At 41.2% G+C, this 17,768-nt stretch overlaps 1 protein-coding gene across 4 annotated transcripts in view; it reads right to left on the reverse strand.

The window, feature by feature from the left end:
• Nucleotides 1-17,768, reverse strand: part of Cdkal1 (CDKAL1 threonylcarbamoyladenosine tRNA methylthiotransferase) — a 571,033-nt gene that overhangs the window by 224,104 nt on the left and 329,161 nt on the right. For all 4 annotated transcript variants that reach the window (XM_006972280.4, XM_076573111.1, XM_076573112.1 and 1 more), the window contains one exon: nucleotides 9,264-9,430. In XM_006972280.4, the coding sequence (XP_006972342.1) occupies nucleotides 9,264-9,430 (167 nt within the window). The remainder of the gene's footprint in view (nucleotides 1-9,263; nucleotides 9,431-17,768) is intronic.

A 17,768-nucleotide genomic window follows, 5' to 3' on the forward strand; every position in this document is an offset into this window, starting at 1 on the left:
CGGGAGTGGCATGCAACAGGAATGAACCCTTTCCTCCCCAAGATGTTGAATCACAGCAATAGAAACCTAATGAAAACATTGCTCAAATCGACAAACACTTTGCAAACTTGCCACACGGCTCTAAACACACTGATTTTTATTGGGCCCATAATCTACATCCCTCAGTGCTGAAAGTCACTACTTATTCCATGTAGACCTTTTGTATCTATTATCATCTATTTTACTTCTGCTTCTGCTATGGCAATGCAAATAAAGGTGTTCTCAGAAGTAAAAATAAGTCCAGTGTTTCCCATTTCGGAGACAGTTGTTATTGTTAAGTGACATTTAAAAATTTTGGGTCAGAATTGCAAAAGCTTAACATTTTCACATATATTATTTTTGTAGCAGGAAAAGCAAGATAGTGGGAGGTGGGAAAAGGTAGTGGCCCATATACATATATACCAAATATGAAATATGAACAAGTAATTCCCTAGATGACAACGAACACGGCAGACTATGGAAACAGAGCTCTTTTCTGACAGACAGGCAAAGTGTCCCTCAACAGTTCCATGAACCATTAAGTTCATCACTAGCCTTTCTGTTCTACACCATGAATCACCTGAGAATTCTATTATCTACCTGATATAAAATACAAGAATTTCATCTTATTAAATGGTGAATTAGCTAGTGCCCAAGGTAGCCTTTAGGAGGCTAGCAGAGTAAAGATGTCATCACTACAGAAAGGACTGTGGAATCCAGAGAGAAGCTATTGAAGAATGTTGACTTCTGTTTGTTAAGTGATTCTCTGAGCTGTTAACTTAGAAGTCAATGACCACTTTACTCAATGGCCTGAGGATAACTAGCATCTTTAATGAATGAGGAAGATTGAACCCATACATGGTTCATCCTGCTCTTTAAATTAATAATTTTAACAGGTGAGTTGAAGGCTTTCTCAGCAAATCTGGAGAAATAATGTATTTGGCAAACTTGCAAAGCTTTTAACAATGAAATTAAAAAAATAACCCATATATGTATCTTAGGACCTCTTATATAAATGTAAACCAAATACTAAAGATGAAATAGGATTATTTGTATGCTGTAAAAGAACCATGTAAAAATTCCAAGGCTTCTCAAATATTCTATAATAAAAGAAAACTACTGAAATGCCTGTCTATATTTAAAATGACTGTTTTATGGTTTTTAAAACAGTATGTGCACAGAGGGATGCGGCTTAAGACATTGGACTATGGCCTCAGTTTTCATATAAACACTGTAAAAGGCCTGCTACGCTTTCCACTTTTACTCCTGTGTTCTCTTTTTTCTCTCAGGATAGCAACCATCTCTTCTGGGATGAACAATCATACATCACTGTACTTCATGAGCCATATTCAGCCAGTCAGGCCACAGGCAAGAGACCAAGAGCTATGTCATTGGGAAGAGAAGTCCAGAAGTTTACACCACAACACGGATAAAGGCACCTCAGGGTAACCAAAAGTGATTTGCCCATACTGGGTCTAGACTTCTAGGAATATTTTCATAATTTAGAAATTGGAGCTGAGAGTTGCAGGAAAGGCTTCAGGGCAGGGATTTCTCTATAAAGGATGAAGGGCATAAAAACAATTGTTAGGCAAGGCATTTTTCCATTGTGCGCCTCAGGGGAAGATAGAGATAGTCAAAATCGTTTCCACACTTAGGGGTTTTATCCACAAAATAGTTCACTTTCCCCTTATAATATATCCATAAGATAAGTATAAAATAACATTTATAAAACAAAAGGGCATTCAGAGAGGAAATGAAGAATAAAGAAACCTAGACAACAGAGTAATCTGTCCTGAAGTCAAGTCTGTCTGCTCATGTGAGCATCCTTCAGTCTTGTGCGATTTGGAGGCTCTATCGGTCAGATTTGAGGCTACAAGCATAGAAGTAAGCAATAGATGACTTCAAACTTCTTATTGAATTGAAAATTGCTTGGGTATCTTGGGGTGGCTTGGCATTAGAGGCTGAACCAGGGTACAAGCAGGCATCCTACAGGCAATGAGATAGAAGTACAGTGAAGATGAGAGGTGCTTCAGGGGAAGGCTTGACTGGAATGCCGAACTGCTCAACCCAGATCCAAGCAGGAATGGAAACAGCTAAATGCTGGATGGAGCCTACTATTTGGCTGATGGGAACAGAACTTTAATTTCACCTTTTATCAGAAATAGTCAAGCTATCCACAAGTCAGCTGGTCTTCTCTCTTCCCCTTCTTGGAAGCACTGAGAATCAGGCTTCTAATAAAAGCCAATAAACTTGCTTTATTATTTTAGTGTATAAAAGTTCTAGGTTTCATTATGGCATTTTATTTTATTAATATTTATTTATTGTTATTTTATGTATATGAATATTTTACCTGTATGTATGTGTAACTACTGTGTTCATGTCTGGTGTCCAAAAAAGACAGAAGAGGGCATGGGATCCCTTGGAACTGGAGTTACAGATGGTTGTAAGTTACCAAATGGGTGTTGGGTGTGAACCCCATTATGACATTTCCATACATGTATTTCATTATAGGATGCCATACTATTGTTCCCCATGATTCTTCTTTACTTGTGATTCCTTTCTTCTCACTCAAATAGTCTTTTCTGGTACACACACACACACAGTGCTAGTTCGCTTTCTATTGCTTTGATAAACATCATGATCAAAAGGAACTTGGAGAAGAAAAGGTTTATTTCATCTTACAGCCTACAGCCTGTCACTGAGGGAAGTCAGGGCATGAACTCGAGGCAGGAAACTATAGGAACTAGAGCAGAGACCACACAGGAGTACTGCTTGCTGGCTTCTCACCCATGGCACGCTCAGCCTGCTTTCTTATATACTCCAGGACCACCAACCAAAGGTGACACAGTCTACAGTGTCAATCATTAATCCAAAAAAAAAAAAAGACCCTTCTCCCACCCCCTGCCGCAGATCTGCCCAAAGGCCAATGGTAAAGACATTTTCTCAATTAAAATTACCTTTCTTCAAATGACTCTGGCTTTTATCAAGTTGATACCACACACACACACACACACACACACACACACACACACACACACACACGTGCGCGCGCGCGCGCGTGTGTGTGTGTGTGTGTGTGTGTGTGTGTGTGTGTGTGTGTGTGTGTGTATATACATGTACATGTATATGTTTAGATGGATGTGAACTTCCCGAGTTAGTTTTTTCTCCCACCTCTCCCTCACAATTTTCAGATGGTACAAATCATTCCCTCCCCCATCTTCCGAGACTGCCTTGTTCACCTGATGTTTATGTGCAAATGCCAGAGTTAAGAAGAAAACAGTACTGATGAGTACCAACAGCAAGGGACTGCTCTAGCAGTCAGCTGGAACCACACATATATGTTGATGGATGGCAGAAATAGGGGTTGGGGATTTAGCTCAGTGGTCGAGTGCTTGCCTAGCAAGCACAAGGCCCTGGGTTCGGTCCTCAGCCCTGGGGGGTAGGGGGAGAGAAAACAACACAAAAGACCAAAAAAAAAAAAAAAAAAAGAAAGAAAGAAATTTTTTTCTCAAAATCATCTAATACACACTTTTATTTGTCAAGACCCAGAAAATATTTAGCAATACAAAATCTATTTACCTACTTTTCTATTGTTTTGCAAAGTATCATTCCTGGGGAGAAAAGATGTTGTAAAATTCCCAGTCTGGAGATTCTGAACTTCTTTGATAAAGCATGAGCACAACAGGTACTCAGTCTGCCATTATATTGATATTATGAGGCATTTTAAACAGTTCGCCAAGCCAAACATATCTTAATGTTCATAAATTACCATGCACCAAAAGTCCTTGACAGATATCCATTGTCTTCTGTCAAATATATGCACTCTAGTAAGTGCACAATTAGGTTAAAAGATAAGGTCACTTAGCTAGAAACAGGCATACTAATATCAAGAGTATTGTAGCAACTAAACTATTTCCAAACAAAAGCATGGGGAGCATTTAAAGCATCCCTGTTTACATTAACCTTGTGGTGCCATGTGTCTTACTGAGTGTGACTTTTTCACAATGTTATCTACTACAAACATGGAAATAAAAGGTAGTTTAACATCAATGCAAACATTGTTGGTTATAGTTTCCCACAAAGTTTTGCAGAACTATACAAAATTTAAAACGCACAGTTTATTTCATTTATAACTTGAACGTAGGAATAGTTCTTAATAAGAAACCCAATATAAGTGAGCCCTCTCGCCCCCACTAAGGAAGCTGAAATGCATCATTAAACTTCTGCCTTGATTTTGAGACATACAGGTCTCCTAAGAAAACATGGGTGGTGGTGGTGTACACTTCTTTTAATCCCACCACTCAGGAGGAGCTCTGTGAGTCAGAGGCCAGCCTGGTCTACAGAGCGAGTTCCAAGACAGCCAAGGCTACATAAAGAAACCTTGTTTCGAAAAACAAACGAGAGAGAGAGAGAGAGAGAGAGAGAGAGAGAGAGAGAGAGAGAGAGGAGGGAGGGAGGGAGGGAGGGAGGGAGGGAGGGAGGGAGGGAGGGAGGGAGGGAGGGAGGGAGGGAGGGAGGGAGGGAGGGAGGGAGGGAGGGAGGAAGGAAGGAAGGAAGGAAGGAAGGAAGGAAGGAAGGAAGGAAGGAAGGAAGGAAGGAAGGAAGGAAGGAAGGAAGGAAGGAAGGAAGGAAGGGCAACTGTGTAAAAAGGGCAACTTGAAATTAATCATAGTACAGGAATATCAGCATAGCTTCTTGGGGAGCTGAAGAAGTCTTGACTGAAAGAGTAAAGAGCTAATGAACATCTCAGAAAATGTGTACTGTTGACATGGGCACGGCCATGTCAAAGACCCACGGAAACATCAAGGCCTTCTCTCTATCCCCTACCCACCAAGGGAAGGCTCAGGGAAATGCCAAATCCTTCTTCTGGTCTGAGTGCAAATATTGAGAGTTTGGGTGCTTACTGACAATTGACCAGTGTACACAAAAACCAGCAGCTGCTCCTTCCTCCTCCCAAATGTTGACAATCTGAGGCTGCTGGCCTATCTAGACTCCTTCAGAGACCAGCTAAATCGTCCCTGCATGTGGTACATAATCAGTCTGTTGAGGTGCTGGGTTGTGATGTGGTTGGTGCAGCTCAAACAGAATCGGCACCGCCCATCTGACACTAGGTTTTCTTTGCTTGCATCTGTGTCTCTGTCCTTTCCTCTTTCCTTGTCATCCTCCCAATCCCCAGTCAGGTTCCCAGGACCAAGCCATGCTGCACACAGCATAACTTAAATAAATAAAAGTCCATTGAACCTTCCCATTCTCCTTACAATTCAACAGCTTTAATAACTGTTTCATACCAGCCAATCTACAAAATTAAAACCAAAACAAATTATCTGACTTTAAATTCTCCTTTTCTATATACTTACCAGTTCTCTAGTGAAGATTATACATAACAAGAAAGTTAATGAAAAGAAAGATGTTAAGGGTTTTGGTAACCTACAGCTTCAAGAGTCAGGGTAGGAGCTTATTTTCTCTAACATACAACTGAAGGCACTATCTCTATGGCATGTTCCAGGCCACCCTGAGTTATAGACTGTGCTCCAAGCCAGCATAAACTACAAAGGAAAATGCTGTCTCCTAAAAATTTCAAAAGATACTATCAGTGTGGGTATTTTCATAAGGCAAAAGAAAAAAAAATACCCACACATCTCTTAAGTTTCCCCAATAATACCTTAGAGTATCTTTGCAGAAGAGTAACTTGCAAGAGAGAAACACTTGTCAGCCAATCCCAATCTCGTCCATAGCCAGATACTCAGGACAGCTAGGTGATTCCTAGAGTATCTAAGGCATGGAGCTGAGGACCAGCTAATAAGCTAAAGTTAGAATTGTCGCATCATTTGGTGGACAGTAAGTGTATGTATACACAGGTGCTGAAATGCAGAGACAAAAGGGAAAGCATCTCCAGAAGGTGACAATGGCTGTATTGGGAAGACATGGAAGTAAGTCACTGAGATTTAACCAGGAGGAGAGGCCCAGATGTGCTGTGAGAGTCTGAGAACATTTCATAAGGAGCGGTGTAGACAAGGACGTAAGTCACTGAGGTTTAACGAGGAGGAGAGGGCCCCGGGTGCGCTGTCGGAGTCTGAGAATATTTCTTAAGAAGCAGTGTAGCAGTAGAGAGCATTTCAGAGTGAGACAAGTTTAAAAACCAGCTCAGTAGTAATCAAGTTGTGTAGTCTGGCCAGTGATGTGACCTTCATACAGGGCTGCTTGTCCAAGAGCATGCAGGCAGCAATTTCTGTAGAGCTAGCTAGTGGAAGAATGCAAAGAGATGCTATGGGGAAAGTACTCTTTATGTGTAAACAACACATACTCAATAAACTCTACTGATTTATTGTTGTTATTCAGTCGTAGACAAAGTTACCCACAATTTCTGGTGTTATCTTGGCCGTTCATTGCATCACTGCCTCTAACCTCATGACATCTTGCTGGGCATGTGTTTAATATCTGGGGTGTGAGCTACCTATTTGGAGAAAGATGAAGCTAAATATGTGAAACCATGACTTTCCTTGTGGGGTGCTCTTAGCCACAAAACTCATTTATACCATCATCCTTTGCTCTCTCTACCAGTCACGGTGTCATGACTTCAAAGTTTATGATCATACTGTGGGTTCTACAGTTTCTTTTATGAAGAAGGTTCTTCCTTTATTCCATCTTTTATACTCATTTACTGAGCACTCTAAAGACAATTGACATGAGCTAGGAAAGACCAGTATTTTTTTATTTTTAAAAACATTTTAAAAGCAAAGAATAAAAGAGTACAATATCATGACAACTAAAATTTGTTATCATTTTGAGCTTGGGATGGAGCTGAGTTGAGAGCACATATCCAGCATTCTTGCAATGCCCACCTCCCCATCCCCCCAGCACCACAAAAATTGAAAACAAAACAAAAAAAAATGAACCAGGACTTTTTAATCATTTCTAGAATTCATAAACTAACCATCTGGTGTTTCCCAGATACAGAACACAGTTACACTGAACAACATCTGTGATTCCTATAAGGTCTTCTAGATGACCTTTGGGAGGCCAACAAGTCAATCACCGCTTTATATGGACCACACTGGGATGTACTATGAAGGTACCATCTGTGCCTACAATCCTGCCACCAATTCAAATGCTGGACTCATTCCAAGAAGGACTTGTTTGACACCTTCAAGCAATTGTATTTTTTCCTTGTGTTTATTCCCTACCTGAACTCTGTCAAAAACACTTTAGAATCTAGACCAACATTTCTTTCCAATCTAAAGGAACTGGCATAGTACCATCAACTGCATATCAGTGAAGCCCAATCCCCTTCCTACCAAAGACACATCTAGCACGTTGTCGGGTCTCTGCCATGCATGCCTCACACTTACTGCAAACACAGCGATACTGCCATAGTTCCATTTTAACTAAAAGCACTTGCTTTCTCAAGTGTTAAGTCAAAGTGTTAAGTAGAAGTTGACATGCTTGTGACTCATTTTAAAATAGCAAGTTATAATCAGCTGACACTGTATGAAGCATGAAACTCAATCTATAAATCACATGTCTATAGAAAGACTGAGCTGGGAAAATGTGAAGAACAAAACTGAAACATGTCTCTATCATAAATTACAATTACCAGTTTGTCATCAACTGTTTGAAGGATTTCTAAACTATGCTCCTGATATTAAGGTTCCTAGTCAACAATACTCTTAACTAGTCCTAAAATCAAATCATTGAAATAAATTTTAAAAGATTTATTGAATGACTGTCTGCTATGTGTGTGGTAGAGGGCACAGAGGACAGAAGAGGGCACCATGGGATGCATGGGACTGGAGTCATGGGAGGCTATGAGCCACACAACATGGGTGGTGTAATCTAGCTCTGGAAGAACAGCAAGTGCTCTTAATCTCTGAGCCATCTCTCCAGCCCCCACCCCCAATAATGTTTTCAATATTTAAATAACTACTGGCATTTGGACAGTAAAATTTAGCAACTATGCTTACTTTTAGCTTTTTAAACCATAATTTCTTGTACAAAAATGGGGCAAAGAACACCCTTGGTAAAAAGCAAGCCTTGTTTCCTTCCTGTACACATGACTGGCAGCACTTGGGCTTGGGTTGCAGACTCTGGACTTACAGTAATAGTTCTCTAGTAATAATCATGAATCCTAGAATGTTCATTTTCATTGGAACAATCGCTCCTTTGTCCAAGTTCTTTGCTTGGCTTTATGTGTTATTTGTCATCAGATACCACAGTTCCTTGGACACAAGCCCATATTCTTCTAGTCTGACATCTGGCTACCTAACCTAAAGGTCAAACCCTGGTATATGGAAGTCTCTAGACCACTTCTCCTCCTTTGCTTACAGATGAATCTGAAGAGTTTCAAGTCCAGCATTCCTTTAATTCTATTTGGTCCCTATCCATCTCTAGAAAAAACAAAAACAAAACAGCAACAACAACAACAACAACAACAAAAAAAAAACAAAGATGAAAAGCCATACTCAAACTTAAGACACAGCATCTTTACAGATAGTTAACACAGCCCAACTGACTGTGGCTTTCAAAATTAATGCAACGTCTTAGCAGGTCTCAACTAGGCGAGGTCTCAAACTGGGGGAAGCAAGTGAGATTTATGTGTTGAGAAACTAACTAAAGGAGGACAAGAAAGGCAAAAAAGAAGCGTGACAAGGTGCAAGGGAATAAATAACTTAAGCAACATTAAATAATGATGGGGATAAGGAGGACGGAGACAGCACAGTAGCTAAAGCATGTGATACTATTGCAGAGGATGATGTGGATGCAAGCAACCACATGCAGTGGCTCACAACCACCTGTAACTCCAGCTCCAGGAAGGCAACATCATCTTCTGCCCTCCTCAGGTACTCTCCTACAAGTGGCATACACACATGCAGACATACACAAAAACACTGAAGTAAAAATAAATTGCCAAGTGTGGGGGCCCAAACCTGTAATGCCAGTACTCAGGAGCATAGAGTGGCAGATCTCTTAGAGACCAATGTGATACCGAGAGTTCCAGGGCAGCCAGGGTAATTTATATATATATATATATATATATATATATATATATATATATAATATTAAGGGAGGAACAATAAATGGGACAGAATGAAAGAAGCGCGTTGCAAGCCTCATTTTATCATTGGAATGTGAGATCGCAGACACATGTGACAATGGTTCTAATTGAGGCTTGAGTGGTGATCCTGAGGATGCCACATGGTCTGTGCTAGGGACATCTGTGTCAGCATGTCAATGTGGTCTTTCCTTACCTCCAGATGCTCTAAAATATACGGTGGATTTGTCATGCCCAGCCTCAGCATGGCTCCCTCAGGAATCACTTCCACCAACTTCCACAGGAGTGTGGGGAGATCTGTGCCAATGTCTCTGCCATAGGCCCCAGTGTCTTCGCTGGTCAGCCATATCTCACAAACACCCTCTGTGAATTAAAGAGGATAATTAACAAATCGGTGGCCTAGCCATTTCCTTCATTATACTGCTGCTCACCCTTCTTAGTACAGTAATTTCACCACCACTGTGCAGGCAGTCTAGGCATTCGATTGCAGAGAGAAAGCAGTTTATCCCTCCTCACCAGTGGGTTAGTAAGTTCATCTTATGAACCTCTGAGAGTTGCAACAAAGTCATAAGTTACCTGTGTGTCCTATGAAGTCATTAACATTCACAGCCAATCAGCTCAAGCATGCCTCTCGAAAGCACTTTGATCATTGCTAGAGAGCTTCAGGCTCACCTCAGAGAATACTCACTAAACGCTGTGAGCCCTGGAATGGCAACAGTCCCTCCACAGAATAGGGATTGGGAACAGTTAACTCACCAGTCAGGCTGTCGCCAACCCAAGGAAAAATGTCAAGTGTAGTTAAGGATTAACTCACAAATCATTAATTAATTATAATGAACTCATTTAGCCTGTAGTTAACTATTTTAATCTGTCACCTTTATTCCATTAAAATGGTGTTCACTTTATCTTCACATTAAAAACAAACTGGGCTGGTGCAAAAAGTAAGTTGGCTGCCTTGGAAAGCCTTCTACATTCACTTAGGTATTCTACCTTAGGAAAGCATATTCTTTTTTTTTGTTGTTGTTGTTGTTGTTGCTGTAAGGAATCTTATCTTGAAATGCTTGGGTTTGAGCTGGGATAGGCGGCAGGCAGCATGTGCCTGTGGTCAGCTCTCAGAAAGCTGAGACAGGAAGACGACTCCAAGTACAAGACCAAAGGAGGCTTCAAAGTCCCAGGCTAGTCTGGATTACAAAGCAAGCTTGTCCTTGCCTCAGAAAGTAAAACCAAAACAAAAAGTTACAGCCTGCAAGTAGCAGCCTTTCAAAAACTAAGAGAGAATACTTGGGGATCAACTAGTGCTATTAAAAATGAATGAAATAGACTGAGCAAGAGTTACCAGGTTTTCCTGACAGACACAGACCCTTCCTTAACCCATATTCAGTGAGCAAATAACGTGATATTAAAAGGCCAAATAATTCAAAAGGCAAAACAAAACAAAAAAAAAAAAACAAAAAAAAATGAGTGTGAACTTAGTTCAGACACAGTTGATTCCCTGCTTATGAAGACCTCCATATACAGGCTCCAAAGGGAAACACAGTGGAAGTTTCCTGAAACTGTCTTAAAATTGTCATTTCATGGCAGAAGGTTTCCAAAGCACAAATTCAATTGTAATCTCCAAGAGAGGCAACAAAAGTAAGTGTCTTTTTTGTGAACATGGATGCACTCAAGCTGTACAGAAGAAAGCCCACACCAGAGCTCTTAATTACCAGTCATACTGTCCACAGCGTGGACCTAAGGCCTCTGGACACTATTCTTCCTAGAGATAAGAGCTATGTGTTTATTATCATCAAAGCCGCAAAAATAAATTTTATCTTTCTGAGATACACACACGAGTCGGAAGACACAAGAGTAGATGCAAACCGCCCACTGTTCACAGAGAGAATCACGGATCAGCAATAAGAGTGAACGCTACTGAAAAGTTCAGTTAAAAGCAAAAACTGGGGATGCTTTAGTATTAAAATCAGTAATACAGCTGGGTGTGGTGGTGTACACCTTTAATCGGAAGGCAGAGGCAGGCAGCTCTCTTAGTTGGAAGCCATGCTGATTTAGATAGTGAATTCCAGGCCAGATAGGGCTACACAGTAAGCCTTAGTCTCAAAAACAATACCAAAAATCAACAAAAATTCAGTAATGCTAGGAATATCTTACAGGCTTCCCTGGTTTGAATACACAGTTCCAGAAAGAATAAGCCTTTACCTCCAAAGAAATAAATCTGGCAGGCTTTACAATTTTATGAACATTATGTCTAAATTAATTTAAATGATTTTCTATTTAAAATGTATAATATCAACATCCCATCCCCCACTCCCCCAAAGCTCAGGTATGGGAGCCCATTTTCCGGTTCCTCGTGGCTTTACCCAGCATGTCCGCATAGAGGATGATCAGGACCACGGGCCTGAGTGCAGGTGTCTGAGATGGTCTGCACTTGGCTGTGCTAGGGGGACGTCTTTTGCTCCACCCCTCGGCATTTCTATTAATACCCTACGGCCAAGACAGTAAGGGCTCGCAGGAATAGGTTCCAGGCCTTCTCGAGGCTATCCTTATCTCCACAATCTAACTCCTTCTATCTAATATTTCCTGCTACTCACTCAAGAAAACTCGGGAACAGTGGGGTTGGTGGGTAGTTGCCCCACACTCAGGGAACATTATAAAGGAAGGGGCAAGAAGAGTGAAGAGAAGAACTGGGATGTGCTTCCGTCTGGACATGACCTGGCCTTTGTGCCCAAGAACTCACCACAGCATTTCAGTCCAACCCAACTGGACTCATCAGGTTACATACTTAAAGGAGGAGATGATGGTGGGAGGGGGGTGCATTGTAGCTTGTCTAGGGGAGAACAAAGGGAATTGGGGGTGGGTATTATTGGAAATTTGACAATGAATTCAAGAGGCCAATGAAAATGAAGCATCTTTATGTACAATTCTGCAAAAAGGAACACAGCAGTGAGAAAAGGCGAAGTGGCTGCCATGTGGATCTGGTGCAGAAAGGTGGTTTAAAATCCCCTGCTCCTCTCTTATAGGCCAGGACTCACACTCCTCCCAAACTCTCCATCTCATTAGTCAAGGGCAACCCCCACCTCCAATGAACAAGCTGGAGCTTGAAACTGCTCTTTTTCTCCAATTCTTGGCTCAGCCATGAACCAGATAACCTGTAACTTTGTAATTCTGAGTTGTGAGACTAACTGGGGTCAGCCCAGCTATGGGAGAGGAGCCCTGCTTGTCGGTGACTCTGAAAACAGAACTATCAATCTGTTTCTTACTAGTATGATCAAGCTATTTTACATACATGCATGGAACTGTCAAAAACTAAAAAGAAACTAAAGTATTCCAACTGAGGTGCAATCTTGATTTTAAAATTCTGTGTGCCATCAGACTTTGCACTTAAGTCTGGCCCTTTTAAAAGATGGTTTCATGTAGCACAGCCTGGCCTGGAGCTCATTCTCTAGCTGAGGCCAGCTGCAAGTCATGATTAGCATTCTGTCTCAGCCCCACAGATAACAGGAATGAACCACCAGGCCCAGATTCATACAACCTGCTTAAAAAACTATAATTTAAAAAATAGAAAAGCTCCAGGAAGAAAGATGGCTAAGTAACAACAAAAACACATTTTAAAACATTCCGAAAGAGGTTATAAAAACAGGACATTAACTGTGATTTTCCAGTTACTGGCATTTGAGCAACACAATGTGAATATTTTAAAGTGAACAGAGTTTTAATTTACAAATTTTCCATGCAAATGGTTCCACGTATGCCTTATGTAGAAAGAGCAAGTTCCTGGAACGGTGCCCTCTCTGTTGCTGGGTGAATACAGAGGGGGAAATCACCCTGGATAGAATAGAAATAACATCCACCGGAGAAAACAGCAGTCTGCTCCCCAAACTGCAAAGGTTGGGGACCAATAGCCTCTGGGGGGCTGCAACTTCAAGTTATATCACACAGAGAGGAAGCAGCTGTGGTACTAAATCACCACCACAGACGCAGCAGTCTCCATGTCCCTGCGATAGAGGTTGTCACAGTACTCAGGCCAGAGGAGAGCAAGTACAACGGTAAGCCCTGGCCTTGACAGTCCTGCCCTGCAGATCATTCTAAAAGCATGTCAAAGACCTGCTGGATCAACAACGTTTAGACTCTGTAAGGCGTTCTTTCAGACATTCTTTCTAGCAAGAAGTGATTCCTCAAATTTTGACCCCTAAGAAGTCATTACACAAAGTAAAGTGAGGTAGAATCCCCAGTCTCATGTTTGGTGTTCCCTGAAGTCTCATGATTATGCATACTGTGAGCAGTCCCTGCCAGGCTAAGTTTGTGCATGAATATGATGGGGAAGCTGGGGCGACAATCACCAAAACTGGACTCGCATCGAGGTACAGACATGTTTATGTCTGCACAACTAATTGGCCACACTTACAGACAGCTGTGCTTGCCTCAACAGCATAATTCCTTCTGGACTTCAGGTTCTCGTGTCTTTATTTGTCCTTGCCTAATGTGTGCCCCATAATTGATACAGATCCACCATGAAGTTTTGTGGTGATATTTTATTTGTACTGAAATGTTATTTTAATTTTATGTTAATAAATAAAGTTGCCCTGGGGTCAGAGCTATTAGAGCCATAGTAAGAGCGTGGTGGTTAGAAGAGCTAGGTAGATTTCTGTGTGTTCAGGGATACAGCCAGTATTGGAGACATACGCCTTTAAGACCTGGAGGGCGGTACTTACAGGCAGTGATGAGGCAGTCATGTGGTTGGGTTTACAACCAATGAGAAGGCAGAACAGAAAGATTATTTAAACAGAGACACAGGAAGTACCTCCCTCTCTCTCGGGGAAGCTAGGAGCACTGCAGGAGGTAAGATTTTATCTCTGAGCTCTGACCTCTCGGCTTTCTTTTTTACATTGGCTCTGTGTTTCTTATTTTAAAAAGACGATTGGTTACATCTACAAAGTTTCTGTATTCTAAGATGCCTATCATGCAGGCACTATTAGGGGACAGTGGCAGGCATGTAGGGAATTTTCTGTTCACTTCTTGGGGAGGAGCAGGGCTGGCCTGAGAGACTATAATACCAGCCCCAAAGAGACAACTCCAGTTGCACTGAAACTTCAACCTTGAAAAATAAGCACATAAAATGAAAAAGAGAAGTGTGAACAACTAAGATAAAAGAAGCAAAGGCATCACTAGCAATTCCCGTTCCTGTAAAAATAAATATGAACAAAACAACAAAATGGTAGGAGACAGAAACTAGCATTCTTTTCCAAAAGAGCATTTTCCTTTTTCCTAACCTGTTCTACCACCCAAGTTCCACTCATTTGCCCCAAATTGTTCTATCTACCTGACATGCTAAAGTTCACCACACTCATCGAGAGGTCATAACAAACTTGAAAAATGCTAATTTTGGTAAATATTCTGACATTAGGAAGGGATGAGATGCACTTTTCAGGAGAAACCACTCCACAAAAATTTAGCCATCAGAACTCCAGTCATCTTTCCCAAGCAAGAACTCATGAGGCTACACTTCCACCACAAGCTACCTCTTCCCAAGTGGAGATTGCCAACAGCTAGGTCCCATTCTGCTCCACAGTAATCTTAAGTGACAAAGGATAGAAAACACAGAAGTCACAAAGGGTTAATAAAAAAAATAACATCTTCAATAAAATATTTTTACAACAAAGAAAATCCTATTGGAAAAAAAAATCAATTTTTGCCAAACTCAATTCCAAAAGATTCAGCTTCTCTGTATGAGTTCCACTGTCAAAAGTTAAAATATGGAGGTGGATCAATTTCCTCTGCTTAAAAAGTGAGACTCCCCAAAAGACCTCACTTTATCATTTGGGAAAATTCCCACCATAATAAGCTATTTCAATTACTGTATTGTTAGAAAAACTTCAGAAACAAAGTGCAGAAATGTAACTTCAGAAGCCTGGATCTCTGTGAGTTCAAAGCCACAATGGAAACAGCCAGACATGGTGACTCATGCCTTTAATCCCAGGAAGTAATGGCAGAAAGCAGAAATGTATATAAGGCATGAAAACCAGGAACTAGGCTGGTTAAGCTTTTAGACTTTCGAGCAGCACAGTTCAGCTGAGAGGCATCCAGTCTGAGGAAACAGGATCAGCTGAGGAACTGGCAAGGTGAGGTAGCTGTGGCTTGTTCTGCTTCTCTGAATTTTCAGTGTTCACCCCAATACCTGGCTCCAGGTTTGTTTTTATCAATAAGACCTTTTAAGATCCTGCTACAACCCAGCTCTGGAGGAGTGGGGACAGGAGCATTTCCAGGACTTACTGGCTTCTAACCTGGCCTGGAAACATGAGCTCCAGGTCCAAGGAGACACTGCCTTAAAGGTATGAGAGGTGGAAAACGCTGACTCCCAAATCTCTCCTCCACAGATATGTGCATCCCAAACACACATGCATCCACACACTCAAATATATGAGGTAAATATATCTCAAAAGCTATAACTATAAACAGTGATGGGGGAATCAATGGCAAATAGGCAATAAAGTATAATGACATATAATACCACAACAGTACCTATACTTTGCATGTGCTCTAGATGGCCATGAAACCTACATCAATTTACAGTTAGGCCTATCATCTCAAAATCTCCATTTCTCTTCCTCCCCCATCTCTCAGATTTGTTCTCCATCCCTGTCTTTCTGCCTTTTCCTACACCTCTTTGGTAACATCTGATTGCCTCCTCACCACTCCATTCTAAACTTCTTTCTCCTGGTCAACCACATGTGGCATTTGTTCTATTTATATACTACGCATTCATTACCTGACCTTGCGTCTTCCTGCTATATGGACTGCTGTGCACAGTAGGTTTTCTGAGGAAAAGGATTGTAAAAATTTACCTTGGGAAGTTCACAAGTAAATATGGCTTTGCTTAAGCATCTGAAGGGTCATGAATAACAACACGGACAAGTGCATTCCTGTTCAGCCTATTCATTTAAGAACAGATCAGACATTTCAGACCCTGTATTGACATTCAAAAGTTTTGTGTCTTTACTTTAGATGGGGGTAAGGGAGACTAAATATATAAAGATAGCATCATCGTAAGACTAGCCTAGCCTATGCTATGGCTCCAAACCTTTAATTTTGGAACAGAGCCTAAGAATGCAGCTCAGCCTGCCCAAAAATTTAGTATTCTCTATCCTAAGGGTTCTGAATACTAAGATTATAGGTGTATATACCACAGCTGGCCATTGCCACTATTATAAGTGGTCTCCAGTCTGGGTGTTTCTGAGTTCTTGGCTTCTTATTTAATGAACTATAAAAACTCACAGCAACAAGCAAAGTGAAAGTAAAGTGCCCTGAAAGAAAGCTGTAGGCTCCAAGTAAGGTTTACTCAAGCACCCTAGTCACTGCCCTAGGCTTCTGTGTGTGGGTCCAGGAGAAGGAGCTGGCTGCTTAGGGTAGAGGTGTGATCTTTTGAGTGACAGTCTTTGTAAGCTTTTGCTCCTAGTACATGGCTTCCCCAACCACCAAAATATTTATGGTCTTCCAGTTGGCATCAGCTGTAGCTTGACCATGGCTCTGCTCTGCAATCAGGACACCTTCTAACCTACCTGCTTCTGCAGAGGAAATTACTGATAAATAAACCTTCTGTGAGGTAGAAAAGAAAGGGCCATCCTAAAGGATGACCAACAAATGTCCATAATGACAAATATAGCACCTCTGTAGTCCTGTTGGCTTGAGCAAATTGTTGGCTTGAGCTACATTAATGACAAGACAAAATTCAACTAAAAAGAAATAGTGTAGCAGTGCACAACATCAACTGAGGGAACCAGTGAATGGAGTCAATGAGTTCCCATCAGACCTGGAGGCCTCTGCCAATGCAGAAAGAAGACTAAATAGAGCCCAATACCCCAGCTCACTTAAAGAGGTGGGAGGTTAGAAAGTTAGCATTCTCAGCATTAAGTACTACTCAGAGAGGGCTGTAGAGACATCCAGACCTAATGTGCAGGAAATATTTCCCACCGCTCTCCAGCAGAACACTGGTCTAAGCATGCGCAGGACAACAATAAATTACAAGGTGAGAAAAGAAATGTGAGAAAGCAATAGGCTAAACTTCTAGAACACCACACAGGCCTAAGAACAGCTAATGTCCTCACAAGCAAAAGGAAAGATTGGCATGGGTCATCAAATTGAGTTTGTACAAGGATACTACCAGAATGATAAACAAAAATTCTATTAAAATAAATCCTGCTCTGGACTCATATTAAGGGAACTTAAATGCCTTAAGACAGTCAAACTGCTTTCAAATATCTTAACTATATGGCAGAATACAGCAGAAAAAAGAGTAAAAGAACATAGCAAACTCAGGGCTCAACAATGCACACTCCAAAATGTCTGGCACCCCCAGAAATAGCAGGCATGTAAACAAGAAAGGAAATATTGACTATGGTTTTTCTTCTGGTTATAAGCAATCAATAGTAATACCATGAGAGATGATGGAACCACAAAAGGACATGGAGAGAGCCACTGTAAACACGACCATACTTTCACAAGTAAGGGCACGATGAAATATGGCATACCCCATAACACCGGCATTGAGAGACTGAGGCACAAGGATCGTGAGTCTGACGCTAGCCTTACACAGTAAGACTTGCTGGAGATACAGGGAGGGAGAAGGAAGGGAATGAACAAGGCAGGAGAGAAAGCAAAAAGGCAAGCAGGAAGGAAAGAAATGAAAAAGAAGAATGAGGAATAAAAC

The sequence above is a fragment of the Peromyscus maniculatus genome, chromosome 5, assembly GCF_049852395.1.
Source record: "Peromyscus maniculatus bairdii isolate BWxNUB_F1_BW_parent chromosome 5, HU_Pman_BW_mat_3.1, whole genome shotgun sequence".
Taxonomy (NCBI): Eukaryota; Metazoa; Chordata; class Mammalia; order Rodentia; family Cricetidae; genus Peromyscus; species Peromyscus maniculatus.